At 48.3% G+C, this 27,034-nt stretch overlaps 1 protein-coding gene across 1 annotated transcript in view; it reads right to left on the bottom strand.

Annotated features, from left to right (window-relative positions):
• Positions 1-3,673: 3,673 nt before the first annotated feature.
• Positions 3,674-27,034, bottom strand: part of CHAT (choline O-acetyltransferase) — a 51,713-nt gene continuing 28,352 nt past the window's right edge. Inside the window, exons 7-14 of the mRNA XM_054435272.1 lie at positions 24,852-25,021; positions 22,973-23,073; positions 21,959-22,087; positions 19,600-19,722; positions 16,368-16,509; positions 16,155-16,217; positions 8,822-8,959; positions 3,674-6,819 (exon numbers count right to left, since the gene is read on the bottom strand). Coding sequence (XP_054291247.1) covers positions 6,550-6,819; positions 8,822-8,959; positions 16,155-16,217; positions 16,368-16,509; positions 19,600-19,722; positions 21,959-22,087; positions 22,973-23,073; positions 24,852-25,021 — 1,136 coding nt within the window. The 3' untranslated portion in view covers positions 3,674-6,549. The remainder of the gene's footprint in view (positions 6,820-8,821; positions 8,960-16,154; positions 16,218-16,367; positions 16,510-19,599; positions 19,723-21,958; positions 22,088-22,972; positions 23,074-24,851; positions 25,022-27,034) is intronic.

The following is a 27,034-nucleotide window of genomic DNA, read 5'->3' as shown; positions in this document are numbered from 1 at the left end:
TGCTGAAAGAAATCATAAATGACAAAACAAATGGAAACACATCCTATGCTCCTGGGTTCACAGAATCAATATTGTGAACATGACCATACTGGCCAAAGTGATCTACAGATTCAGTGCGATTCCTATCAAAATATCAACATCATTTTTCCCAGAATTAGAAAAAAGGATCCTAAAATTCATATGGAACCAAAAAAGAGCCCAAATAGCCAAAGCAATCCTAAGCAAAAAGAACAAATCTGGAAGCATCATATTACTGAACTTCAAATTATACTACAAGGTGATAGTTATCAAAACAGCATGATATCGGCATAGAAGTATACACATAGACCAATAGAACAGAATAGCAAACCCAGGAATAAAGACAAATACTTAAAACCATTTGATCTTTGACAAAGTATACAAAAACATAAATTGGGGAAGGGACACCCTATTCAACAAATGGTGCTGGAAAAACTGGCTAGCCACATGTAGAAGAATGAAACTGGATCTCTATCTCTCATCTTATACAAAAATCAACTCAATATGGATCAAAGACTTAAATCTTAAGACCTGAAACCATCAAAATTTTAGAACATAACCTAGGAAAAACTCTTGTGGACATTGGCCTAGGCAAAGAATTCATGACTAAGACTCCAAAAGCAAATGCAACTAAAACAAAAATAAATAAATGAGACCTAATTCAACTAAAAAGCTTCTGTACAGTAAAATAAAGTAAACAGAGTAAGCAGACAACCCACAAAATGGGAGAAAATATTTGCAAACTATGCATTCAGCAAAGGACTAATATCCAGAATCTATTATACAAGGAACTCAAACAAATTACCAAGAAAAAAAAACCAAATAATTCCATCAAAAAGTGAGAAGTAATACGAATAGACATTTATCAATAGAAGATGACCAACAAACATGAAAAAATGCTCAACATCACTAATCATCAGGGAAATGCAAATTAAAACCACAATAAGATACCACCGTATTCCTGCAAGAATGGCCATTACTGAAAGTTCAGAAAACAATAGACGTTGGCATGGATGTGGTGAAAAGGGAACAATTATACACTGTTAGTGGGAATGTAAATTAGTACAACCTTTGTGGACAACAACATGGAGATTTCTTAAAGAACTAAAAGTAGATCTACAGTTTGATCCAGCAATCCCACTACTGGGCATCTGTCAAAAGGTAAAGAAGTCATTATGTCAAAAAGACACCTGCATAAGTATATTTATTAGAGCACAATTCACAATTGCAAAGATATGGAACCAGTCTAAGTGGCCGTCAACCAATGAGTGAAGAAAATGTAATATGTATACCATAGAATAATACTCAGCCATAAAAAAAGAAGGAAATGTCTTTTGCAGCAACTTGGACAGAAGCTGGAGGCCATTATTAATGAAGTAACTCAGGAACAAAAAAAATAATGTATGTTCTCACTTATAAGTGGAAGCTAAGCTATGGGTATTTAAAGGCACACAGAGTGATATGGACTATGGAGACTCAGAAGGGGGAGTGTGGGGAGGTGGTGAGGGATTAAAAAAATTATGTATTGGGTGCAATGTACACTACTCAGGTGACAGGTGCACTAAAATTTCAGACTGCACCACTATACAGTTCATTCATATAACCTGAAACCACATGTACCCCAAAGGCTATTGAAATAAAAATAAATAAATATGTTTGACAAGAATAAAAAAAAATTATCGGCTTGGAGTGCCTGCTTTACATATAGGCGGTATGAATTCAAGCTCCTTATCCACATATGGCATGAGTTTATGGTTTTACTTTCTCATGGATGTCTTTTCCCCTACAGCCCTGTGGATGGCAGGCTTTTTTTCTCCTCTCCTGCACTGATGAGATGATGAGAAAGGTTTTTATAGTTCTTGTCACATGGTTGGCATGCTTCTGGGAGGTCCTAGTTTGTGTAGGGAGTTTAGTTGCTTCTCCTGCCTTGCATGAGCTGTTACGTCTTCTCTGCTTGCAGGGATGGTGAACCCAGCTGGAGCCACTGAGGCTCTGTTCTGCTTCACCTTGGACTCCTGCTTAGTGCCGTGATCTGGACATCTTTCTTTTTTTCTGGAATGTGAGGACTTGCTTTCTTTCTCTTGAACTTGATTATATATTTTAAAACTTTTCCTTTTTTTGTATACGGTTTTGCAGGTGGAGGGGCGCTTCTGCATCACCTCAGCCCATATTGCTGCACCTTAATATAAGAAACAGAGACTAAGGGATCCATTGGCATATACACAGCAGAAATAGGAAGAGAAATCCCAGAACGAGCTGGGAGGAGCACACAGCAGAAGAACAAGGACAGAGCTGGTCCCTGGGAGCCATGGAGAACAGCTTTTAGAAAAGTTCTTTCGCGGGGTGTGTAGCCAGCTTTTCCCAGATATGGCATATTGTTCACCTTGCAGACTCAAGAGGCTTCTTTGAAATGAAAACTCAGAAGCACAAAAGCAGGGAGATAGGCTGAATTTATAAAGGGAACCCAAGGCACTGCAATCTCCCTCCCTCCACCTAGCTCTCAATCTCCCTCTCAATCTCCCTCCCTCCACCCTAGCTCTCTCTCTCACGCTGTCTCTCTCTCATTACTCTCCAAGGAGAACTGCTTAGGAGTAATTTGGAAACTTCTAGCTGCTCTTGTGAATCTGAGAGGGACTCTTGCCTGCTTCTGTACCAACACCCACCCCGCAGGGAGCTTCAGAGGCCGCAGGAGGGTGGTGTGGTTTTGTATGTTGCGTGTCGGCTTGCCTGCTCTTTCCCTTCTCTCAGTGTCTGTCTCTGCATCTGGTTACTTTGGGGATGGCTGTGATATCTGTGATAAGAGCAAAACCCATATTGCTCAGATCCTGTTCTTCCCTTTCCCCTCCACTCCTGCTGGACTACTCTTAGCCATTATCTCTTTGAATAGTGCCTTTCCAGCATCCCAGATCCCAGAAACCCACACACTTCAAGTGTGTGGTTCTTTTTTAGGGTCCAATTGGAAGGCATTTGGGCTTCCATTTGGAGGAATCTCCGTTCTGATTTTGTGGATTTTCATGGCTATGAGGATATCTTGCAGCTTGGAATGTATTTCAGCTGTGCAGGGCAAAAGAAGCTGTGTGCATATGTCTGTGTGAGCCTGCAACAAGAAGGCTTGGCTTTTACACCACTTCCTAAATTTTCAAACAGTCACCATCTCATGTCATCTCTCTACAACCCTGGAAGTGAGTAACGCTGATATCAATATTCCCATTGTACAGGTGAGGAAACTAAGCCTAGAGAGGCGAAGTGACTTCCCCAAAGTCCACAGTAAGTTAGAAACAGAGCTGTGTTTATTGTCCAGGCATCCGGCCTCTGAGCCTTGTGCTCTTTTCTCTGCCCCATGCTGTCCACACATGTTTGTGCAGGCTTAAGTGGAGACACCCACTTTCTGTCTACACCCAGGTTTCTGTCAACCTGATCACAAGCATCCCATGAAGCCTCCCTGCCCCTACTTGACCCCATGAGAGCATGCCATAGACTAGGAGAGGCTTAGTTCTCTCCTCCCTTTTCTCTCCTGGCTCCTGTGTCTTTTAGATACTGGCTACTGCTGGTGGCAGACCCCAGACAAAGGCAAATGAATTGTTGACCCAGCTCAGAGAATTTATGACATTATATTTTAAAGTGAGTCTGGGTAGAAACAATGGCCAACAACATCTTTCTTGGCATTACTTTTTATTGAATATAGACTTACAATTTTTAAATAATTTGAATATAATGCTTACAATATACAGTTCTTTAATCTTACATATATTTCTTCAAAGCACAAAACTAGAAATTAAAATCGAAAGGCTATACACGTATATATTGCCATAAATCTAGAACTATTTTATAAAAATAGAACTCAAATATTAACATTATATATTTTAGCAACTTAGCAGTATTGTAAGGTGGCCACATATATTTTATTATGCATCACTGTTCCAAATGACTGTCTCGTTTTCCATCTCTTTGGGGACACCTGGAGCAGGCTCCTTTCCCAGGATCCCCGCAGAGATGCCCTTGGCCATGGCTCAGTGTTGCCTTTGCATAAAGACTCAGTGCACCCGTGTATTCTTGGAGGGGGAAGACCAGCTTCCAGCCTCTTCCTCAGAGAGAGGAAGTGTTCCCTCCTGCCAAGCATTTACTGTTTGCGCTTCTCACAGCCCTGACAGTGCATAGTTTGATATCCGAATGTACAGGGTGAGTTACCTTTCCATGTGCTCAGAGAATAGCAGATATGAGTTTGGGTCTGTCATATCAGTGTAAATAGTTTAAAAGAAAACCACCCAAACAATGCCCACTGGGGTAATGTCATCCCAAAGGTAGGCCCCATGAAGCCTCCCTGCCCCTACTTGACCCCATGAGAGCATGCCGTAGACTAGGAGAGACTTAGTTCTCTCCTCCCTTTTCTCTCCTGGCCCCTGTGTCTTTTAGACATTGGCTACTGCTGCTGGCAGACTCCAGACAAAGGCAAATGAATTGTTGACCCAGCAAGGTCCTTGACACACATGCTCTCCAATCCTCATAGTCTTGCAAGTGGGGACATTCTTGTTCTCATTTGACAGTGGAGGGAATTGCGTCTCTGGGCATGCATGTCATTTGGCCAAGGTTGGTGGGGCTGCCTGGCCCCACAGCTGGAGCTCTATGTCTGCCCAGAAATCCATGGAGGGAAAGGAACCAGAGGAGAACTCGGATCTGCACTGTGGTCACTTGGAGAGAACAGACAAGTAGCTTTGGGCCAACTTACAGCAGGTGGGCTGCCTTTCCCCAGAAAACCCAGGACCCTTGTGCTGCAACTTCCTAAGCAGACCAGGAAGATGGCTGTGGGAGGGAAGGAGCATAAATCTCAGGCCAATGACTTAAGTTTGTATGTTCAAATGGTAGTGCCCAAATCTCCCACAACATCTAATAGAGATCCTCCATCTAAAACCAGGGGTTCAAGGAACTCACTTCTTGAGGCTGCTTGTGTTTTCAAAGAGCTGAACAAAGGTCAAATGCCCACCCCACCTCTGCCAGCCTGTGACAGTCCAGGTCGAAGTGTGGAGAGCCTTCACAGTGGCACAAAGAAGGGAGACCTACAGGATTGCTGGGCTAGAGCAGAGTGCTCAGCAGGAAGCAGCAAGATTGGAGGGATGTGGAGCAGAACACACGGGCTCTATGCTGTAGATTTCTCTGGTTTCTTTCTTACTCCCTCCCTCTGCCCTTTAGACTTCCCATAAAAATGTGCTCTAATGGGAAGTGCCTCTTGCATCTCTTCTATGATCACAGTCTCTCGAGACATCTCAACTCTGCCTCTGCTGACCTGCCTGTCCTGCCCATGCTTGAGCTGGAGCTGGGGCTGGAGCTGGAGCTGGGGCTGGGGCTGGGGCTGACTCTGGATGAGGCTGTGCCCTCCTCCCAGCCCTGCTCCCTGCCAGCTGTCCCCTCAGTCCCTGAGGCCAGAAGAGAGCCCTGCTCTAGGCTCTACCACATGGGTTTTTGTCAGAGTCCCTGGATAGCCTGCTCCAAATAAAGGAGCCCAGCTGCCTAAGGGTCCTGCTTGAATCACTAAGAATTTCTGAAATTAATGTCAGGGTGGTTTTCTTAAAAATCTCTGTCTTAAAACAAAACAGATAACAGAAAAACCCAAAGTAACCATCTGTCTTCACCTACTGGAGCATGTAGGAGGGGAGGAGAGGGAAAAAGATGCAGAAAAAATGCAAATGGCAGGACCCTGGGAAGGGGCCAGGTCCTCTGCAAACCCACCGGCACCAGGTGCCATCTGCTTGGGGCTGTGCAGTTTACTCATCTTGGACTGGCCCTGATGCCGCCTGCTAAGCAGAGAGTGGCAGCAACTCCAGGGCAGTCACAGATAAATTTTTTTTTCCTTTCAGAATAGCTGGACACAATTTTCTGAGCTCAACAGAAGGCTGCCCCTGGGCATGAAAGCAGAAATGTGTTTGTGGGCCCAAGTCACTATATTTTAAATGGACTTGGGCTCTGTGGTGTGCGTAGGAGGAGCGGGTGCTTGCAGGACTGTACGGCTCAGTGGAGACACTGGGAATGCCACGATAGGAATGCTCTGAATCTCAAAACACAGCCTCCTCTCCCCCAAAAAAGAAAAGAGGCAATGACCTGGAGTTAGCCTCTTCCTTCCTAACTCATTTATGTACGTTGCCTGTAATAGAGTGACTCATCCTTTCATTGGGCAGAAGCATCACCTGGACACACTAGGTCCTGCTAGGGAAGGAGACATGAACACTATGCTTCCAAGGACCACAGAAGGAGTCCTTAGTGTGGTTCCCCGGTGCATCCAGGCTGCCTCTGAGCCAGGCTGGTCCCATTTCCCAGTGTGCAGGCCCAAAGGCACCTTGAAAATGACGATTCCCATGCATAAAGAGGGGATCGTTTCCTCCTAACACTCCGGCTCTGTGTGATGCCTCTGTGTGGTCTGTGGGTTGGACCCTGAGGACAGGGAGCTGTGGAAAGCTGGGGTAAGGGACGGGAGTGGGGATCGGCAGGGTCTGGCTGCTCTAGAGGCTGGGTTTGGGAGGTGAAACCTAGTGGCAGGAGTCAAGGTTGGTGTCCCTGGCTGGGCCTCGTGGCTTTTTCCTTTGTTGCCAATGGCTTGCTCTCAGCAGGCGGCAGCAGACTGCAGAGGTCTCTCATGTCAATGAGGCTTTCTTCCACAGCTTTTGCAAACTTGCTAGAAGAAGTCTCTTTGCAGCTGTGAAAGCTGGAGATGCAGAAAAGGATGGTCTCTGGCTGGGGGTTGTAGCAGGCACCATACCCATTTGGGACCACAGGACCATAGCAGCAGAACATCTCCATGGTTGTGGGCACCTGGAGGAGAGGACAGGTCAGGAGCTGCTTGTTCTGGAATGCAGCCTGCCAGCCTCGACTGGGCTTGGCTTCTCTGACTGTTTTCCACCTGGGGGTTTGACTGAATTAACCAAATCAAGTGATTGCTTCAGCATGGATGGACACAGCCAGAGTCATAAAAACAGACCCATCTAACTGCATGATATCAGAGGATGAGGGGCCCCAAGCCCACTCCCTGGTGTGCAATCTGCTCTACTTGTGGAGTTGGAAACTCCCAGAGTGACCTGGTGCTAGGTCTTGGGCTGAGTCTCCACTTCACCTGGGGGCCATTTGAGGCATGGAGGCAATCAGGTAATTTACTAAATGGTCCCCTGGTGGCACCCCACAGTTAGATGCTTTCCGGAGGGAGGAATTTATGAACTAGAGGAAATCTGGCCCATCCTCTCTGTCGATTTCCCCCAGATCCTTAATTACTGTCAGTATTGCCTGGCTGCTCTGATTTCTTCCTGCAGCCTGGCCATGCACAATTACCCAGCGTTGGGTGTTTCAAAGATTGCCATCAACTGGAGTTTTACTTATGCACCTAGTATGTTTTGAATCAGAGTGCCGAGATTTTGTAATCCAGATCACAAACCAAGAAAGTATGTTTCTGAAAGCATTCAAGCCATAAATGCTGCTTTCCAGTTGGAAAACAACAAAACTCCCACACCCCAGATTAATTTTATTAGCTGGTCCTAGGGAAAAAAATAGAAAGGATTCTTGGGCAGGTGCAGGGCCTGGTTTGTTTTAAACTTACAGGTTTCTGGTGCTGTGTGCTGAGGCCTTTGGAAGTGACACTGGCGGTTTTAATGGGGCAGAACAAACCATTAGTCTTGCTAATAGAGTCACCGCATTGTCAGATAAATTTGCCGTGCAATAGCCGAAGGCCATAAAGCCATTCCAAAGCACTTTTTGCCCATGGATGATTTCCTGAGAAATGTATGGTGCTGTGTTCTGTCCTCGTTTATTCACGTCTGCGTGCTCACTGCCATAATGACAACATCCAATTACTGAGTGGGCTTCTGTCCTCAAACACAGCTTATCAACCCCAGTACTGCCCACGTCCAGCCTTTCGCAGATGAGATGGCATTTTAGTAAATTGATGGCTGTGGGGCATTTCCCCTCCTAAACCACAACCACTCTGTAATGGACTGCATTCTGTCTTTGTGGCAGTGGCTGTCATACAGGACACGCTGATGCACTGGTTAGATGTTGGGCTGGCCACGAATGTTCTGCTGTTGGTCGCGTGGCCCTTTATAATAATATCTGTGACCTATTTAGAGGGCCCTGTCCTTGCCAGGCCCTGGGCTGGGCTTTCTCCCTACATCATTGTATCTGGCCAAGCCAAGACTTCACTGCAGACCTGCTGGGCGTCAGAGCCCGTGGAAACGGTAGTAATAGATTGAAAGGTAGTAAGGTGTAATGGTTAGGGCACCAGAATGGGTGTGTTCCTGTGCTGTCTCCACCTCGGCTAAGTAGGGTCTGCTGATGACTCCCATTTAGGAGATGGGAAACCTTCTTCTTTTTTTCTTTTTTTGAGACAGGGTCTCACTCTGTTACCTGGGCTGGAATGCAGTGGTACAATCAGGGCTCACTGCAATCTCCACTTCCCCAGCTCAAGCAATCCTCTTATCTCAGCCTCTTTAGTAGCTGGGACTTAAGGCACACACCACCATGCCCAGCTAATTTTTAAAAATAGGGAGATGAGGTCTCTCCATGTTTCCCAGGCTGGTCTCAAACTCCTGGGCTGGAGCAATCCTCCTGCCTCAGCCTCCCAAGGTGTTGGGATTATAGTTGTAAGCCACCAAGCCTGGTCAGTAAACCATCTTCTAATGAACATTCAGATCATTTTGCTGAAGGTCACATAGTTCAGAAAAAGCAGAGGCAGGATTTGCCTGACTCCAGCTAGTGGGCTTGTCGTCACTGCTCTTTAGAAAGCTTACTGACTACACTACTCTTGGGCGATAGCTGCACGGGGCTGTACCTGGCTAGTGGAGAGGACAAACTGGTTGCTCATCAGGTAGGTTTCATCTGTGAACATCTCGGGCAGCTCCTTGCACACGGCCCGGGCCAGCTCCCGCAGTGCCAGCAGGTGGTTGTCAATGGCCATCCCTGTTAGGGCCTGTGTAGTTGGGGACAAAGAACAGGAGATGAGAAGTGGGCCCCCTGCACCTCCTTGTTCCCTCCTCTCTAGTCTACAGGACTACTGGTGACTCCAGCAGCCACGGCTCATGCCTACCCCAGTGCCTGCTGCCAACAATGTGTATAAGTGCTGCTCAGGACTGATCGCTCTACCATGCGGCCTCTGCTCCCAGGCACTTGTGTATTTCTACATGCACTGAATGAGTCCAGAGCAGGTTGGGTTCTAGCTTGAGACGTCTGAGCTAAAGGTTAGTGAGTCTGAGCATCCCCTACACACCTACATCTGCCTGGTTCTCTAAGTGGAAAGAACGGGGCTGGCCTGGCCATCTCAACTACCAACTGCTTGGGCAGGGTGAGAGTTTGGGAAGAAGGCTGTGTGCAGGGCTTAGGGACTGCTGGATCTTGTGCAAGCATTGTGAAGGGCGTCCCAGGCTGTCCTGAACAGACTTTCACCATAACCAGTGCTGTCTCCTCCAGTAGGAGCCCAGGGAACAAGAGATAGAGGACAGAGGGTGTGAGATCTGTTCCTGAATCTTGGCTGCTATTTCATGGTCAGGATCAATTCATTTAAACTGGATCCGTAATCTAAGAAATCGTTTTGAGACAGGAACTAGACCCCTTAGCAGGCTCAGCTGACATTTTCAAGGGGAAAGAGCCAGCTGAATGATAAAAGTTCTTTTTCTTTTTATCACAAGATATTTAAACTTTTATCAAAGGATAGAAATATAGAGAAAGCTCCAGGATGTCAATGTAGGAGGGGTTCATGGAGGGTGAGGTGTCTGGAAGTGGGGCCGGGTACTCATTCTACAGCTCCCCCACTTGAGGCTGGGTATGTAGTATGCACACTGGTTTTTTGGACTACATGTTTATTTGGAGCAATTCTAGGGGCTGATGGAGACTCAGGGGGCCACCCTGACCCATAGCAATCACTTTTGGGTCAACATCAGGGTAACTGTGAGTAACGCTTGAGGTTTCACTGTTCTGTAGGATGGCCACTTAGCTGTCAAAGCCCTGCACAGGAGGAAACTTCCCATTCACGATGAACTTGGTATAGGTTTACAAGGCACGTTTAGGGATTTGACAGCTGTTCTCTTTCAGTTGCGAATGAATGCATAAAGATGACTCAGGCTCTGGTCTCTCTGAACGCACCTAATTAGAGGCTGAAAAGACAAACGTTACACAACCACAGCTCACTTTAGACGTCCCTGCCTGTTAGGACGGAAGGAAAGAACGGTGAGCCCATCTATGAAGGAGACTACTCTTTTAATTTCTCTGTTTTCCTCTATTTAATTCCTGATTTGTGTTGGTCCATAGAAGCAGCGTCCCTGTGAACAGTCATCTCACCCCTCTTTTCACCACCTTGGAATAACTGTAGCAAGAGAGACTGAGTTCACAGGTTGTTTGGCTCAGAGCCATGAGTAATAACGAGTTAAATTCATTTAGGGAATCTTAATTGAGTGCCTACTATATGCCTGGTGCAGGAGGTCCTGTAGCCACAACAGAGAACAAGACAGTTGTAGACGCAGTCCTTGTGGAGCTTATGGTGTAGTGGGGGGCAGATTTCATCAACCATGCAAAAAAACATGATCATAAACTCAAGTGTGAGGAAGGAAAAACATAGAAAAGTGGGAGACTAAGTGATGGGGGCTTTGGACCACCTTGTCATTGGAACTTTATTTCTCCACGACCACTGGCAAATATGCTTACCAGTTATTAGGTTTCCTTGCTTCTTTGCCCCTTTCCTTACCCTCCATGTCCAACCACACACCAGATTCACATCCTAAGCATCTTTGTATCTCTCCTTTCCCCAAACCCATCTCTTTGATTTGGTTGTTCTCATCAACTTAAAATTGTTAACACAACCCTATGCAATGCTTTGGAGGGTGTTTTCCTAGACATTTTAATAAATTTAAAGTTGTTATTGTCATATATTTATATCATTTAGAAATCCAAATAAACCAAAAGCCTAGGTCATTTTGCCAGCACGGATTCCTACCCCATAGAGGCAATTCCTTACAGTCTTTTAGCTATTTCTTTTAGGTATATACTTTCTTTCCTCCAAACATATGCTTAGGTTACCACTACTGAATTTCTTAGTTTTACCTATAATCTTCTTGCTATAGACAGTGAAATTTCAGCTCTTTTTTTTTTTTTTTTTGAGATGGAGTCTCACTCTGTCGCCTAGGCTGGAGTGCGGTGGCGCGATCTCAGCTCACTGCAACCTCTGCCTCCTGGGTTCATGCCATTCTCCTGCCTCAGCCTTCTGAGTAGCTGGGACTACAGGCACCTGCCACCACACCCGGCTAATTTTTTTGTATTTTTAATAGAGATGGGGTTTCACCGTGTTAGCCAGGATGGTCTCGATCTCCTGACCTCATGATCCGCCTGCCTTGGCCTCCCAAAGTGCTGGGATTACAGGCATGAGTCACTGTGCCCGGCCAATTTCAGCTCTTTTATGACCCTGCTCCCCCAGCACACTTCTACTCTCCCATCTTCCCAATAAGATTATGTTTTAACTCTTTGTAGTTTGATCAAGATACAGCATAATCATGTATACAGAACGATATACATAAGTATAATTAAGCAAGTATTCACAGCTGGGTCATGTAGTGTACTATGATTGGATTTCCTTTCTTATTGAATTTTTTGTTTTCCCTAGAATTGACAATGTATAAATTATTTTTTTACTTCCTTAGCTTTCCATGTATCTATTTCTTTTATTTATTTATTTATTTATTTACTTTTGAGACGGTGTTTTGCTCTTTCACCCAGGCTGGAGTGAAGTGGCGTGATCTCGGCTCACTGCAACTTCCACCCCCTGGGTTCAAGTGATTCTCCTGCCTCAGCCTCCTTAGTGGCTGGGATTACAGGTATGTGCCACCACACCCGGCTATTTTTTGTATTTTTAGTAGAGATGGGGTTTTGCCATGTTGGCCAGGTTGGTCTTGAATTCCTGACCTCAGGTGATCCACCCACCTCAGCCTCACAAGGTGCTAGGATTACAGGCATGAGCCACTGTGCCAGGCCCCATGTATCTGTTTCTAATTGATTCCTAAACATGCAGCAAGAATTTCATTCATCCTCTCACTTCTTGCTTCTTTATGGACTGATTGCTCTCTAGGTGTACTCAACAACTGTTGATTTGTGATCTCCTTTTACTGTCATCCTGGGGGCATCCCTCTATCTTTTTCTTGTGTTAAATCTTCTGATTTTTTTGAGCCTATGATTTCCTCTTTTATGTTTTATTTTCTCACTTTAGAAGTCTACATTCTCCAGTAGCTTTATGAGAAATGGTGCTTAGTAAGTAAAATGTTTGAGACTTTCTCTGTCTAAAAATATCTTTGATGTATCTTCAAACTTGATGACAGTTTAGCTGGGTATGAAATGTGTGTTGAAGGTCACTTTCTCTCAGAATTTGAAGACACTGCTCTTTTTATCTTCCACCTTCCAATGATGCCGTTCAGAAATTAATTACATCTTTTTTATGGATCTTTGTATTTGATTTTTTTATCCTCTGATAGATTTTAGAATCTTCTCTTCATCTTTAGTGTTGTGAAATTTCCTTTGCTATGAGTTTTTTCCATCTATTAAGCAAGTTATTTGGAATATTATTCTCCTGGACTAAGCCTCTTTTCTCTCTTATATTTCATCTCTTTATTGTGTTGATATTTTGGGGATATTGTCTCAGATTATCTTCTAATTCTTCCACTGAATTTTTTTCTACCATATTTTCCCCCAGAGTTATTTTTACTTCCTGAAAGATGTTTTTAGTTTCCTATCATATATAGATGTAATAACTCCTTTTATTTTTCAAAGAATCTCAATGATCACTTTTAAACTGTTCAATTGTTTCTTGTACTTTTTTCATTTCAAGTTTTTGTTTGTTTGTTTGTTTTTTGAGAAGGAGTCTTGCTGTGTCACCCAGGCTGGAATGCAGTGGTGCAATCTCAGCTCACTGCAACCTCCGACTCCCGGGTTCAAGTGATTCTCCTGCCTCAGCCTCCCTGGTAGCTGGGATTACAGGCATGTGCCCCCACACCTGGATAATTTTGTTGTTGGTGGTGGTGTTTTTGTTTTGTTTTGTTTTTTGAGATGGAGTTTCACTCTTGTTGCCCAGGCTGAAGTACAATGGCATGATCTTGGCTCACTGCAACCTCCACCTCCCGAATTCAAGCTATTCTCCTGCCTCAGCCTTCCTGAGTAGCTGGGATTGCAGGCATGTGCAACCACACCTGGCTAATTTTTTGTATTTTTAGTAGAGAACGGGTTTCCCCATGTTGGTCAGGCTGGACTTGAACTCCCAACCTCACGTGATCCGCCCGCCTCAGCCTCCCAAAGTGCTGGGATTACAGGTGTGAGCCACCGCACCTGGCCTTTTTTGTATTTTTAGTAGAGACAGGGTTTCACCATGTTGGCCAGGCTGGTCTCGATCTCTTGACCTCAGGTGATCTGCCTGCCTTGGCCTCCCAAATTGCTGGGATTACAGGCATGAGCCACTGTGCCTGGTCCATTTCAAGTTTTTTTTAAAAAGATTTTTTTAATTAAAAAATTTTTTTAATTAGCAAAAATGTTTGTTGGTGTTGGTTTTACTCTTTTATGTCTCCTCAATGTTGAAGGATCTATGGCTATTTGTATTTAAGAATAAAGCACTGAAAATATGATTAGAAGATTTATGTGTGATAATGTATTTGTTAACCTGGGGGCTTCACTGTCCTTACAATAGCTCTTCTTCAATATTAAAATGGTTCTTAACTAGTAGCTCTGCCTCTTGGCAAACCACTACCTCATCTGCTGACTAGGCTCTTTCACTGTGGGCCCCAACCATCAGTTTCTGTGAGTGTTCTCTCTTGGCCTGGTCAATCTTACCACAGAGAAATCTTCTAATCTCCTGCTTGGTGAGGGGTGGTTACAGAGCTAGTTCCCAGTGTGTATGGAGCTGAGTGGCTGAAGGGCTTAGTAAGAAGAAAGTAGTAAGATTTTAATTAACCAATTAATTTCCGTACAGTATTCCCTCCCTCAGCCATGCCTAGTGTCCTCAAGTCTAGAGTCCTTCTGCTTCAGCCTCTCTAGAAAATGAACTTTTAGCCCACCACTGGGGAGTGGGGCTAGTAGCCTGGCTGCCTGGGGTGGTAGAGAGGAACTGAGGGTCTAACTGCTTTTTATATAGATCATCAACTGCTATGGTTTGGATGTTTGGGTCCTCTCCAAACTTCATGTGTTGAAACTTAATGGTATGATAGTATTAGAAGGTGGGACCTTCAGGAGGCGATTAGGTCATGAACGGGTTTAAGGCCCTTATACAAGAGGCTGCACACAGTGTTCAGCCCTTGGCCTTTCCACCTTCCACTATGTGAGGACACAGCGCTTGTCCCCTCAGGAGAATACAGCAACATGGTGCCATCTTGGAAGCACAGGGCAGGCTTTGCCAGACACTGAACCTTCTGGCACCTTGATCTTGGACGTCTAACCTCCACAACAATAAAAAATAATTATCTGTTCTTCATAAATTACCCAGTCTCCCAAGCTTCTCTCATTGTTTGCTGAGTCAGTCGCCATGTGTTCTACTTTCCAGCTCTAACGCGTTGCTGCCACTCCTTTCCCGTTCTCTTTGCCCTGGTGTATTTATGGCTTTCAAAAATCCCTTGCTGTTGTTTTTGGAGGGTTTCAGAGAGAGTGACAGTAACCCTGTGTGCAGTTCACCATGCACGAAGAGTTTCTTCCACCAAGAGGAGGAGTTTACGACTTCCCCTTCACCCTGCCCCTGTCCTACTCCAGTCCAAACACCAGCTCTTCCTCCATATTAGAAAGGTTCTTAACCAGCAAATCTGCCTCTCAGCAAACATTCCCACCCCCAATTCCAACCAGTCCTTCTTCCACCCAGTCACCATAACACACTTTTGTAACAGGGAAATCCAACATCTCCCCTGCTCCACTGTCCTTTGCAAGCTGTGCTCTGCTTTTCCTCGAGTGGGTCTTATTCTCTTAAGGCTCTCAGTCTTTGCACGTGGTGCCCTTCTTGAGCCATCTTTCCCTTCTGTGTCTGCCTGACAAGCCTCTCTTCATCCTTTGTGGCTCACAGGAAGCACCACTTCCCCTGGGAATTCTTCCTGGCTTTCCCAAGCAGAGGAAACATCTGGCTCCTCCATGTCCCCTGCTACTTTCTGAGGGCTCTTTTCACATGGGATTGGTGTTCACGTTGAAGGGCCTCTTCTCCCAACTACATTGTAACCTCCCTAAGGACAGGGCTTATGGACTTCATATTTTGTTTCCTAGCACCCAGCACCTTGCCTGGCATAAAGCATGAAGACCAAAAAAAAAAAAAAAAAAAAAACAAAAAACCCACTGAATACATGAGTGGGTGCTACATTTTCTCCAAATAGAGCAAACACTTAAGTATTTAGATGAATTAGGGACCTAGCAACTGAATTAGAGAGAAGTCTATGTTGGCTAGTTCTAAAATCCAGAAATGCATTGTTTCTGTTTTCAAGTATCTATAGTGAAATTTGTTCAGCTCCTTCTCATAGGTTATATGATCCTTCAAAGACTGTATTAGAATGACTTGCAATGAAGGTATTGATGAGCAGCCCAAGTCGCTGCTTATTCTCTATTTTGCTATTGCAAACAATAGCTTTGCAATGCCAGAAAATAAATTATTTCTCTAAGCTAGAGAAACATTTCCCTTGCAAGTTTGATTTTCCTATTAATTTTCAGCAAAGACTTTTTATTCACAGGTAGTATAAATGAATATACAGAGAATAAGAGGCAAAAGCGGCCCTAGGTGGGAACAGATACTGCTTTGCCTGAGATTGGGGAAGGTGTGTGACCCCCACCGCTTGCCAGGCTTGAGCCCCTTCCCCTCCCAGTTGACTCCTCTTGTATAAACTGCAAGATGCTATACATATTAGGTGCTATTTTATCATTATGGTTGTTTCAAAGGGTTTGAAAAGTGGTAACTTTTGTATTCTTATAAAATCCATGTCAAAAGCAGGAATGCTATGTTACTTAGGTTCTAAAGCGAAGAAACAAGAGACTGAGTGGTGAAGCGGCCTTGCCAAATCCCTGAGTAACAGTAACTGGCTGGGCCCTCACACAGGGTCTCATGCCATGATGTCCATTCTGGCAGGCCCCAGGCACAGCTCAAGTGCAGTGTTGTGAGGTAGTGCGATGTCACTCACCATGACTGTGTATGCAGTCTGGGCACGGATGGCGTCCTTTAGGAGCAGAAGCTTCTCAGAAGCCTGTCAACAGAACACAGAGGCAGCGCGGGGTTTAAAAAGCTGCTTGGAGCCAAAGTGTCTGGTGGTCAGAGGGCCGAGCCCATGGCAACCCAGGGCAACCCACAGCAGCCTCACTGGTCTCCTGTGGCCGTGGGATGGGGCGGGACTTACTGGCACAGCAGCCTTGTGGTCAGTCATGGCTCTCACAAAAGCCAGTGCCTCTGGAGTGGCCGATCTGATGTTGTCCACGCGTCCCTCCTGGAATCGGCGGATGGACGCGCTCTCGTAGGTGGGCACCAGTCTTTGGTGGAGCCTGCGTGGGATGAAGGATGAATTGCACGTGGTAATTTATTCTTGGGAAATCATAAACTCGGAAAGAAAAATCGCCTCAGCAAGCTTTATTTTCACAGCCCTGACTTGACTTGGCAGAATATTTCATTTTAATATTAATAGAATTCTAGAGGGAATTCCCAAAGACGACGCTGGGGAGTCTCCCACACGGAGAGCCACATTTGCTTGTATACACCCGGGGACGCTGCACTGACATAAAATAAAGAAGTGACGGGTAGCGTTTCAAAAAAAATTCCCAACCTGGTGGGAAACCTAGAGTTTTCTGTGAGACCTGAGTGTTTGATGAATAGCACAGAATGGAATAATTGTGTAGTTAATCATTCCCACCCATGAGGGAATCCTGTTTTATTTAAACTGATTCAAGCATGACCTCCAGAGGGAGGCAGGGAGGGGCCTTAGTGGTCGTGAGCGTAAACGGTTGTCCAGGCCCTCCCTTCCAGGGGCAGCCGGGCTTCTGACAGACCCATGGGCACCATGGCTGTGCCTCTCCTCCCTGATGACTGTGACCCGAGCAGCAGTGGCTGCTTCCCCACCAGCCAGGGGACTCCTCTTTCCTTATGCATGGTAACTGGGCCAGTGTCCCTGGGCTTGCACCCCTGGCGGGCACACTCCCTTTCTCACCACTCAGTAAAGTCCTTGGTAGTGGGAGTGGGGGAGGAAAAACGACACAGAGCTTGGAGAGAAGCAGTGACAGCCCAGTGTCACCCAGCAAGTCGTGGCCCCACATCTCAGCCCTCTCAGGACGTCTCTCCCTCACTGGCTGGGCTCCTGGAGGTTTGGGAAGGCCGTGTCCAATTCTGCAGGGTGTGTGACACTGTTTTGCTTGGTGAGCAAGGGAATGACCTTCCTGTACACTCTGACATATTTCCCCAAGACTCTGGCAAGGAGCTCCTGTCCTGTCTCTATGGTCCCTGGAGGCAAACGCCATCACTGGCCAGTCATTGACCAACCCCAATTCAGGCAGCCTCTAGGTTTCTGCTGAATCTAGGTGCAGATAAAAACAACTGTGATTATTACAGCTTAGAGCCTGAAGAATGCTGCTTATGGGAAGCAGATCCTCTTTGGCCATTCTATGAACCCAGGAGCCTCTGGCTATGTCCGTTCCTGGCCTTGTCCAGTGACAGCACAGCCCACAGGCAGGTGGAGGAGGGGTGCATTGTGCAGGCTGCACTTCCCCCTCAGCTCTGGATCTGAAACTTGGAAATGCTCATAGTAGAGAGGTCCCGAGCAGCTGGTCTTGGTGGCATCCCCAGTCGAGGCTCCGGCAGGATGCTGACCTCACGGCCTATCTCGGCCCCATGCCCTCTGAGTATCAGAAGGCATTGACCACCATTCCAAATGCCAGGTAGGTCCTACAGCATCTCAGTACTGGTGAGGTTTCTGCCTCTTCAAGTCTCAGCAGCAAGCCCAGTCCTCATGCGGGATGACATCGGCCTTCCCCAAGATGTCCTGACGGGACAGACCCTCAAAGCGGCTGCACTCACTTCCTTGAGAATTACAGCCCTGCAGGGGACACTGGGCTGCTGTGTCCGCACGGGTGCTGCCTGTTCATTAGTGAGAATGCCTTGCCCTAGCTTTACTGCAGGGTAACATTATGCCCTTCATGGAAGTTGCAAACTGAAAGCAGGTTTGAGGGCAGAGCTTTACCATTCATAGCAGGCGTTGATGAGCCACTGCTTCTGGAGCCCTGGAACTGTCAGGAGCTGGCCCCATCTCCAGGAAGATCTATTTCACATTTTGGTTTCTTCACCTCCTGTAAGGCTAATTGACCTCTCCCCCTGCCTTCACTCCTGATTTCCCTACTCTTCACCCCTTCCCTGACACACAGCTACCTGGGCCACCAGGTCTAAATCCCAGACCTGGCCGGACCACTTCTGGCTAAACCTCCCGTCTGTGATTCAGTCTCTGGCACCTACTCTGTGCCAGGTAGGGTGTGGATGCTAGGGACTCAGAGGCATGCAAGATGCCCAGAATGTCAGGATTGTGGGGACAGCCTAGAAAACAAAGCCAGCAAACCTGCGAATAAGATAATTCACATGAGTAACAATTGCCTGAAAGAAAAAGAAAATTCAATGTGGTATGACAGAGAATGGGTGGCAAGGGGGCCAGAGGGGGCTGCATTAGATAAGGGGGTGGGGAAAGGCTTCGAGGGATGGAACCTGGGCTGGAAAGGGCTGGTGTGTGTGGAGGGTGGTGACCCTGAGCCCACACGCACACCTTCCATGGGTGGCAGAGGCACAGCCAGGGCAAAGGTCAGGAGGCAGGAGAAAGCTGGGGGTGTGGGAGGGCCTCAGGTGAGGCCAGTCTACAGGGGGCACTTCTAAGCCTGGCTTTTGTTCTAAGTAAGCCTGGTATGAAGGCACTAGGAAGTTTCATGTGGAAAGTAATCTAGTCTGATTTGCATATTTCAAAGTTCACTCTTCATGAAGACAGGATTACCAGGGGCAACAGTGGAAGCAGTGACCCTAGGGAAGTGCTGCCGTTGGCTAAGCATGAGCTGATGGTGGCCTGGGAGGGGCCAATGGCAGTGGAGGTGGAGGGCAGGTGAGAGGCATTTGGAGGAGAACGGATATGGCAGTGTGCGGGGATACGAGAAAGGATGGAATCAAGGATGAGTCCAAAATCTTTGTCTTGATCAGCTAGGGGTGCTGCTGGTTCCATTTCCTGAGCAAGATTGGGAAGACTGGGGAGGAACAGGTTGCAGCAATAGGGTTGGGTGAGGTGGGGGAAGTTGGGATGGAGAGCAGCCCCCCAACCCCAACCATAGTCCTCATCCCCTCCTGGCTCTTCTCAGCTCTACACTCCAGCCCTCTGGAGCTCCATGCCCCTGTGCTATCACCCAGGCAGTTCCCTGATGGCACATCCTTCTCGTTCTGAGGTTGGATTTGTAACCCAGTTCAGTCTGCTCCTCCTTCATGCAGCCTCGGTCCCTCTCCAGTGTTCCAGGCCCACAGAAGGCTGTCCCTCTCTCCAGGATGCTTCTAGACCCTAGATCCTATAGCACTGTGTCCGTCAGCCCTCCAGGGTACAGACTCACTCCACCTTCACTCACCTGTAGAAGGCCAGCTGGAGGGCCACCTGGATGAAGGCATCAGGACTGCATTTCTGCTTCTTAATGAATGTTTTCCCATAGTTGTCAAACTTATAGACAATGAAGTCAAGGTTCTTTACAATTCTGAGGAAGAAAAAGAAAAGATGTTTTTATTGCATGCAAAACAGTATGCATGCACCATGGGGTTTCCCCAGGCTTCTTGAGCCTGGTCTGTGTCCTAGCGTTCTGGAAGGTGAGGACGTAGTCCCTGCCCTTCAGGAGTGCACTGAGGTGTCAGAGACATGCCTTGACCTATTAAAGTGTCAGAAGACAAACCAGGCCAGGACTACTATGGCCCAAGGTGAGCTCAGCTGAGCGGGGTGTCGGCCCTGCTCTGGAGAGTGGGTGGGGAGGTGGGCTTGGCTGTGTTAGTGAGGCAGGGATTCACTGTGACACAGGTGACATGCCCGGGATTTTGTAATTCACTGTCAGAGTAACAGGAACATTTTCCGAGTCTGCACTGAGACTCTGGAGCACTGGCTGCCCCCATATTGAACAATCTCCTCCTCCATCAGGAGTCTGGGGTCCGGGCTTACTGCCCACTGGAGCAGTGTCTGGCAAAGGTCTATGTGCCTCCCCACCGGAGAGCGCATAGCCTGAGTGGGCACCCCGAGCCCACACGCACACCATCCGTCGGGACTCCGTGCTCCCTGCCTGCCTCTCCTTGAAGTATTCCTCCTGCTCACAGCAGCTCAGCTCTCGGTGGGGCCAGTGCTGGGAACACAAGGGGACTTGGAGGAGACCCAGTTCCCATGAGTACTTGCCCCTCAGACCTACCTGTTGACAGACTCCTGGGACAGACTGAGCTCACTATCACCACAGCCACCTGGAAACCTCTCCCCCAAGCTGTGCCCACTTGGGCCTCTCCCCCTTGTATGGGCCCCTCAGGACCCCCAGGGAGGAGCCTCCTGCTTCCCCATCCATGGGCCTTTCCTGGCTCTCCTCAGCCTCCAGAGGGTGGAGGTGGGGGCTTTGGGGAACGTGGGGTCTGCTCAGGTCCCTGGAAGTGAGTGGACTCCTTCAGCCACTGAGGACTCAGCAGCCCACCAGCTCACTGCCTTGGCCCCTGACTTAGCTCCTGAACAACCCTGCAAAGCTGAGATGTGAGCACCGCTTTATAGAACACCTGAGGCCCCTCCATGCCCACTGAAGCCAGGCGCCCTCTCCAGCAGCTCCCAGTGGACGGGTCCTTCCCGCTCTTCAGCTTCCCAGCCTGGCCACACTATGTCCTGCTCACATGTGCCCTTCCCACAGCCTCCTCGGGGGTGTCCCCATACCCCCTGCACAGAACCCTCCAGTGGCAGGGCAGGCTCTAGGCCCATAACAGGACAGTGACACTCATCACAGTGTGGCCCAGCTTCCTTTTTGTGGCCCAGCTCTGGCCATTCTCTCACTTGCTGGTCTCCAAACCAGCCTTCATCATTATGAACAACAAGCTTGAAGAAGCTGCCTGTCTGCCTCTTCCCCATCTGCTTGTACCATGAACTCCTATCCATCCTTCAAGGCCCATCTCTGCAAGGCCCTCCCTCACAGTCCTGACAGAGTTCAGCTTCTATATTTTTGTGGGTTCAGGTCAGCATGGCTGTTTCTGCTTTTGGCATTAATCTTACTGTATCACAAGTTTTGGCCTGGGAGTCTACTTATTCCACTCAAATACGGAGTGCAGGTCCCATGGTACTTAACTTTCTGTGTTCTCAGAGCCTTATCACAGGCCGAGTGCACACTAGAGCTTTGCACATGTTTGATGAATGAATGAGCAAACCAGTGAATGAATGCATTCGTGCTTGCTTACTGAATGGGAGAATCAACAGCTACAGTGCAGACATGGTTGCCAGGATGCGGCTGCCACCACTGCTCGCTGCTGCCCCAGGCCCTTCTGCCTGGGTCCTGTTAGGGCCTGAACGGCCCCCTCCCCTTGGGGAAAAAGGCCCCTTTGTCAAGTTGCACTGTACATGCAAGCAAATTGAAATAGCTTGAATTCAAATGACCTATTCAAACCAGTTGTTTATTACTCCCCCCTAAAGCAGGGGATGATTTTCTGGCCTTGACTCTGCTCAGTCAGGTGAAACTGAAAAAAAAAAAAAAAGCCCTACGTTTGCATTTTATGGAAATGATGGATACTTCAGCAAGGTTATTTCCCCAGAGTTATATCTCTCCTTTAGTTTGACTACATTTCCATGAGGGATGGGGACTAGGTGGAGCCCAAGGAGAGGCAGAGGAGCTGGGGTCTTTGGAAACTTCCAGGGAGACTTGGGAGCTAGTAGGCAGGGGCGGGGTGGTCCCTAGGGGACCCCTCAAAGGAGACTTCAGTTATCCTTACCGCTGAAGTTTTTCTGCCGAGGAGGCTAAGTGGCCTTGAATTTCCGGGGAGCATTTCCACCGCAGCCTCCGGGGGGTGGGGAGCTCGCTGACGGAGTCTGCTCGGATCAGCTTCTTGCTGCTCTGCGTCCTGTGGGCACAGAGGCAACCTCCTGAGGCTCTGCGGCCTGAGAGCTTTGGGAGGCATCTCTTCTTTGATGTCTGCAATCATCTTAGCTGTCAGTGTTTGCGGCCACGGAGTTTCAGGGGGTACGAGCTGCCCCTGAACCACTGTGCAGATGAATAAACTGAGGCTCAGAGAGGCCACCAAAATCATTAAGTGGCAGGGCCGGGGTTCCATCCAGTTCCGCCTGACTCCAAAACCCATTATTTCTTTTCATTGTTTTCCTATTAGACCATGTTACACCCTTACAGAAGACTTGGAGAGAAATTTAAGAGCAAGCTGTGTTGTTCTCTTCTACAAGGTTTGTGCCTACTAGGCTTGGTTTAGGTTTCAGTGACCCTGAGTTTCGTGGAAGAAATTGAAGACTTGGATGCAGGGAGAAGATTCTAGGAGAGAATGGGTAAAATTGGGAATGGAGGAAGGAACACTGTGTGTTTAAGGCACAGAGGAGCCCTGCTGGGAAGCTAAGGAGGGACCCAGCCTTGGGATTTGGAAGCAGTGAGACTCAGAGAACTCCTCCTGTGCTGGGGCAGCCGTGGGCCTGGCCCTGACTCAGGATAAGCAATAGGTATCGACGTAGGCTTCCCCTCTCTCAAGGCAGAGGTTCCTGAGAACTCCTTGCCACGCTTCTCCCTGACTGCCGTAAATCTACTGCCTCCTATTCATGGCCCATGAAGCACATGATGTCTCATACAAAGCTGGGTTTCAAATTCATCGTGTGTGTGTGTGTGTGTGTAGTATACATTTTTTCAAATTCATCTTTTGCTAAGACGCTTTCCAGACTGACACAGCCCCCAGCGACCACCCACATTTTTTTCAGCCCAGCATGGCAGCCCTAGGCTCCAGACTCACATGTGCTTGAGCAGATGCTCAGTGCACTGCACCAGGACGATGCCATCGAATGGGGAGTGTTCACACACCACGCCGCAGGTGCCGTCTCGGCCCACCACAAACTGCAACAGGAAAGAGGGAGTGGGCGATCATAGGAGAGTCAGCGTTGCAAGGCAGCCCCTTGGCCCCAGGTTAGGCCCCTGGCTTCTCAGGGCACCTCTTTTCCAGGGACACCAGAGCACATTATTTCCTGAAGAGAACACTGCACGTGATTGCAGTGGCCTGAGAATATGAGAATCCAAGACTGCTCTGCACTCACGACCTCTTTCCCATAAAAGCTGTGGGCAGTGAAGGTGGAGCCCCAAGTTCCCAGACTGAGCAGTCCAGGGATTCCTGAGGAGTTCGTCCTCAGGACGAGTCTGCCCAGCTGCCCTTGGGGCCTGGGCGAGGCCCTTCAGCCCTGTTTCCTGTCATAGCTCACATCTGGGTCTCCTCCCAGTCTCTTGCCTTGTGTGCCAGAGGCTGGATCTTTACTCCCATTCTACAAAGAAACTCACTTCCCACAGAGCTTCTCCCCAAACTCACCCTTTGCAGGCCCTCCCCTCCCACCCCCAGTGTCCCCTGCCTTGCTATCCTGAGACCAGTTCTCCATCATCTTGAATTCAGGTCCATGAGGCCCTGCTGGCTTCTCTGGTTCACCTGATAATCTGCCCTGCTGATGAAAAGAACCTGGAGGTCAGCATAGACTAACCCATGAGAGGTGGTGGAGAGGGCTGCACCCACCCCCACGTTAGTACTTATCTGTGCCTGTCACTAAAAGGAAGGAAGGAAAGCGGGGTCTTTTAAAAACTGCTACCAAGGCTGAGTTCCAGATTCTGTGCATGTATTATATCGGTTCACCCCCACAGCTGCTCCATGAAAGATGATAAGCTATTAGCACCACCGTGGAGGCTAAAACTGCTGGCCCAGCAGCTGGAGAGCACATCAGAAATAACGGAATCAATATGCAAACCAATAAAAAGGAAAACCTGCAGAATGTAGGGACAGAGAGAAAGGAAAACGAGGTGTTGTCTAGATATGCTTATCAATGTGAGCTTTGCTAACCCAAAGTAGAGAGATGTTTTGTTTTTGCCTGCTGTTTTATACTATATGGCATATAATATAAAAGTGTAGTGACTTTAAAATAAACAAGATTAGGTTCAGGATTGGCATGTTGGGGGAATAAAAGGAGGATGGCAGAATGGGAATGAATGGTTTGACCTTGACTTCATCCCATCTGCATGAGTATTTTTCTCCAGGCCAAAGTAAATTTCTTGCTTCTAGGCTGATGTCATGTAAATGAACATATATGAATTATTTTATCTCATCTTACAGTCTTTCTTCCATGGAGATGCTGGGCTGTTCTACTTCTTAGGGATTGAGGGAGGTATGTTGAAATCGCCAGGCCACGGGGGTGGACATCCAAAAAGCTGACAGCTCTGGGCATCAGAAATTATTATTTCAGAATGCATTAAGGATTTGTTCAGTGGGGCTGTTGTACTCTCCTACTCCTGGCACACCCCCACCTCACAGGTGTGATGGGTGATAGGAAATGGGCCCCAGGTCTGGCCCAGACCTTCCTGGCACAGGCTGCAGGAAGGTTAAGGAGTTTGAGTTGGGTTCAGCCGCTGGCTCCTGAGAAGAGTTCTGGCTGGTCCAGAGATTGACATCAACAGCACATCTCAGACCCCTCCAGCTCTCCTGACCCCTCAGACCCAGCCTCCTAGGCAGCAGAAACCAGTGAGTGCACCTGCCAGACGCAAGCATGTGCGGGCCTGGGCACCAGGCTGTGCCCGCTTGCCTGCTCACTCTCTCGCTGGGGGCATGGCTGTGCTCTTGCAGGGACACCTGGACAGCTTACCTGCAGGGACTTGTCGTACCAGCGATTGGCCCCGTTCTTGCTGTAGCCTCCGCCGTGAAGGAGCTGGAGTGCCCTGTGGGTGTCGCTGAGCTCCACGCCTCCTGGCGCGTCCAGGCACACAAGGCAGATGCAGCGCTCAATCATGTCCAGCGAGTCCCGGTTGGTGGAGTCTGCAGGGGAGGCAGGCACGGCCCTAGCACCTGTCCCGCTCCAGGCCAGTCTTCCCTCCTCGGAGCCCCACACAGGGCAGGGCAGCCCTGTCTTCTAGGATCACACCAAGACCCAGGTCTTGAGCCAGCCCTGACCCCCCACCTTGCCCCACTGTGGGTGGGCAGTGAAGTCAGCCAGAGTGTCCTGAGCCTCTGTCCTACCCCAGGATCCCAGCTCTTTTGCACGGTCCCTGCAGGAGCCCTGCTCTCCAGCTGCAACCAGCTCTCCTCCAGATGTGTGGGCTATTGGTCATGCATGCCAAGATGATGCGGGATGCTTAGACTCTCAGGTCAGCCCACATCAGTGGAGGGGCCCTTAATCCCCCACCCAACAGCACCCTCCACTCGGGCTCCTGTGAGCCACATCTGTGTGTAGGCATGCTTGTTTGTGCTGAACTATGACTTTCAGACATCTAAACTGCAATTTCAAAATTGTTGTTGCAATTTCAAAATTAGGCAATTTCACATTAAAACCTGAAGGAAGTGTATTGCTCACCTCCCTGCCCCCAAGCTGTTGATTCAGAGGCAGAGCTGCAGGCAGAAGGGCCAGGCTGCCTTGAACCCACATCTGGATGAGCTCGTAGGGGCAGTTTTGGACTCATGGATCCAAAGGAGCTCCAAGCCTGGCCCACAGCTGGCTTTTGTGTTAGCCTCTACCAATTCCCAGGCTCCTCTAGACATTCTCCTACAGTAAGCAGGTCTCAAAAGGGAATCCCTCTCCCCAGGGGCACTGGAAGAGACAAAGATGGCTCTTCAGGAGTGGGAGTCAGGCACAGAGGACGTGACTTCACCAAGGACACATGCGTTCCTCCCAGAGAGCACCAGAAGCTGCCCTCCCTGGCAGCTTCCTCCACGGGGCACAGGGAGGTTCACCAAGCCCACCTGGCAGGACCTGTTGGGGGCCAGGCCTGCTCCCGCTGCGTGTTCCCATTTCTTCCAAACAGGAGTCTATTGTGCTGACGATGTTCTCTCCACTGCTCGGTACTGGGTGTGTGAGTACACAGCCTGCCTCTTGGTTTAAAGTTCACCAAAAGTTAAAAAGTCCACCCAAAGTTTAACATTTTGGTTTAAAATTCCAAGGAGTCACTTCAAGACCTAATGGTGAGGGCTGCATATCACCAGGAGAGCCTGACCTTGGGGCTGGATGCTGGGAAAGGATGAGGCACCCAGGGCAGGGGTGAGAGTGCTCTGTGTGTGGGAAGATGGGTGCGTGGCATTTGCAGGCAACGGTGCATTACATGGTAGAGACTCCTAGTTGCACACCACATGTCCTTTCTTTCCTTGCTCGTAGAATCCCTGGTTTTTAGCTTAGTACATGGATAACCAACTAGAGCTATACTTCTCAGCCTCCCTTACAGCTAGGGGTAACCAGGTGTCTAAATTCTATGAGCAAGATCTCAAGAAACTGCACCACAGCTTCCGGGGAACCTCCTCAAAGATAACTAGCATGTGCTCTTTGTCCTGCTTCCCACCTTCCTCCATCCTGCTGCCTGGATCACAGATATGATGGTGGGAGCTCTTGCCTGCGTTTTGCCTTCCTTGGGCATGTGGACAGCTCCCCTTCCCAGGGTGGTCAGTAAATCTTTAAGACCATCATCCCCTAAGTCTTCTCAATGCCTGCTGTGTACACAGATGCTAAATGCACTGGTCTTCGCTCTGCCTAGGTGAATTCTCCAAGTTCACAAGGAGTGTCCACAGATGCCCTTGCCTGAAAGGAGTCTCCAGTTCCGATGCATCCCCTTTCTCTCACTTTTTGCAAATCCTGGGGAAGGCGATGTCTCCCACAGCAGACCTTCTACTCTGGGAAGCCAGCCTAGCCTTGGGACATCCTCTCTTCCCTCCTGTTGAGGATGAGGCTTTGGGAGCCCTGTGCTTTCAGAACCTCTCCTGGTCCCTATGAGGGCAGGATGACTCCTCACTCTCTGCATGGCCTCTTGGGCTTCCCTGCCTCAGTCTGATCAGCATCAAGGATCT

This window comes from Pongo pygmaeus, chromosome 8, assembly GCF_028885625.2.
Source record: "Pongo pygmaeus isolate AG05252 chromosome 8, NHGRI_mPonPyg2-v2.0_pri, whole genome shotgun sequence".
NCBI lineage: Eukaryota > Metazoa > Chordata > Mammalia > Primates > Hominidae > Pongo > Pongo pygmaeus.
This window is presented reverse-complemented; position numbering and strand designations above follow the sequence as displayed.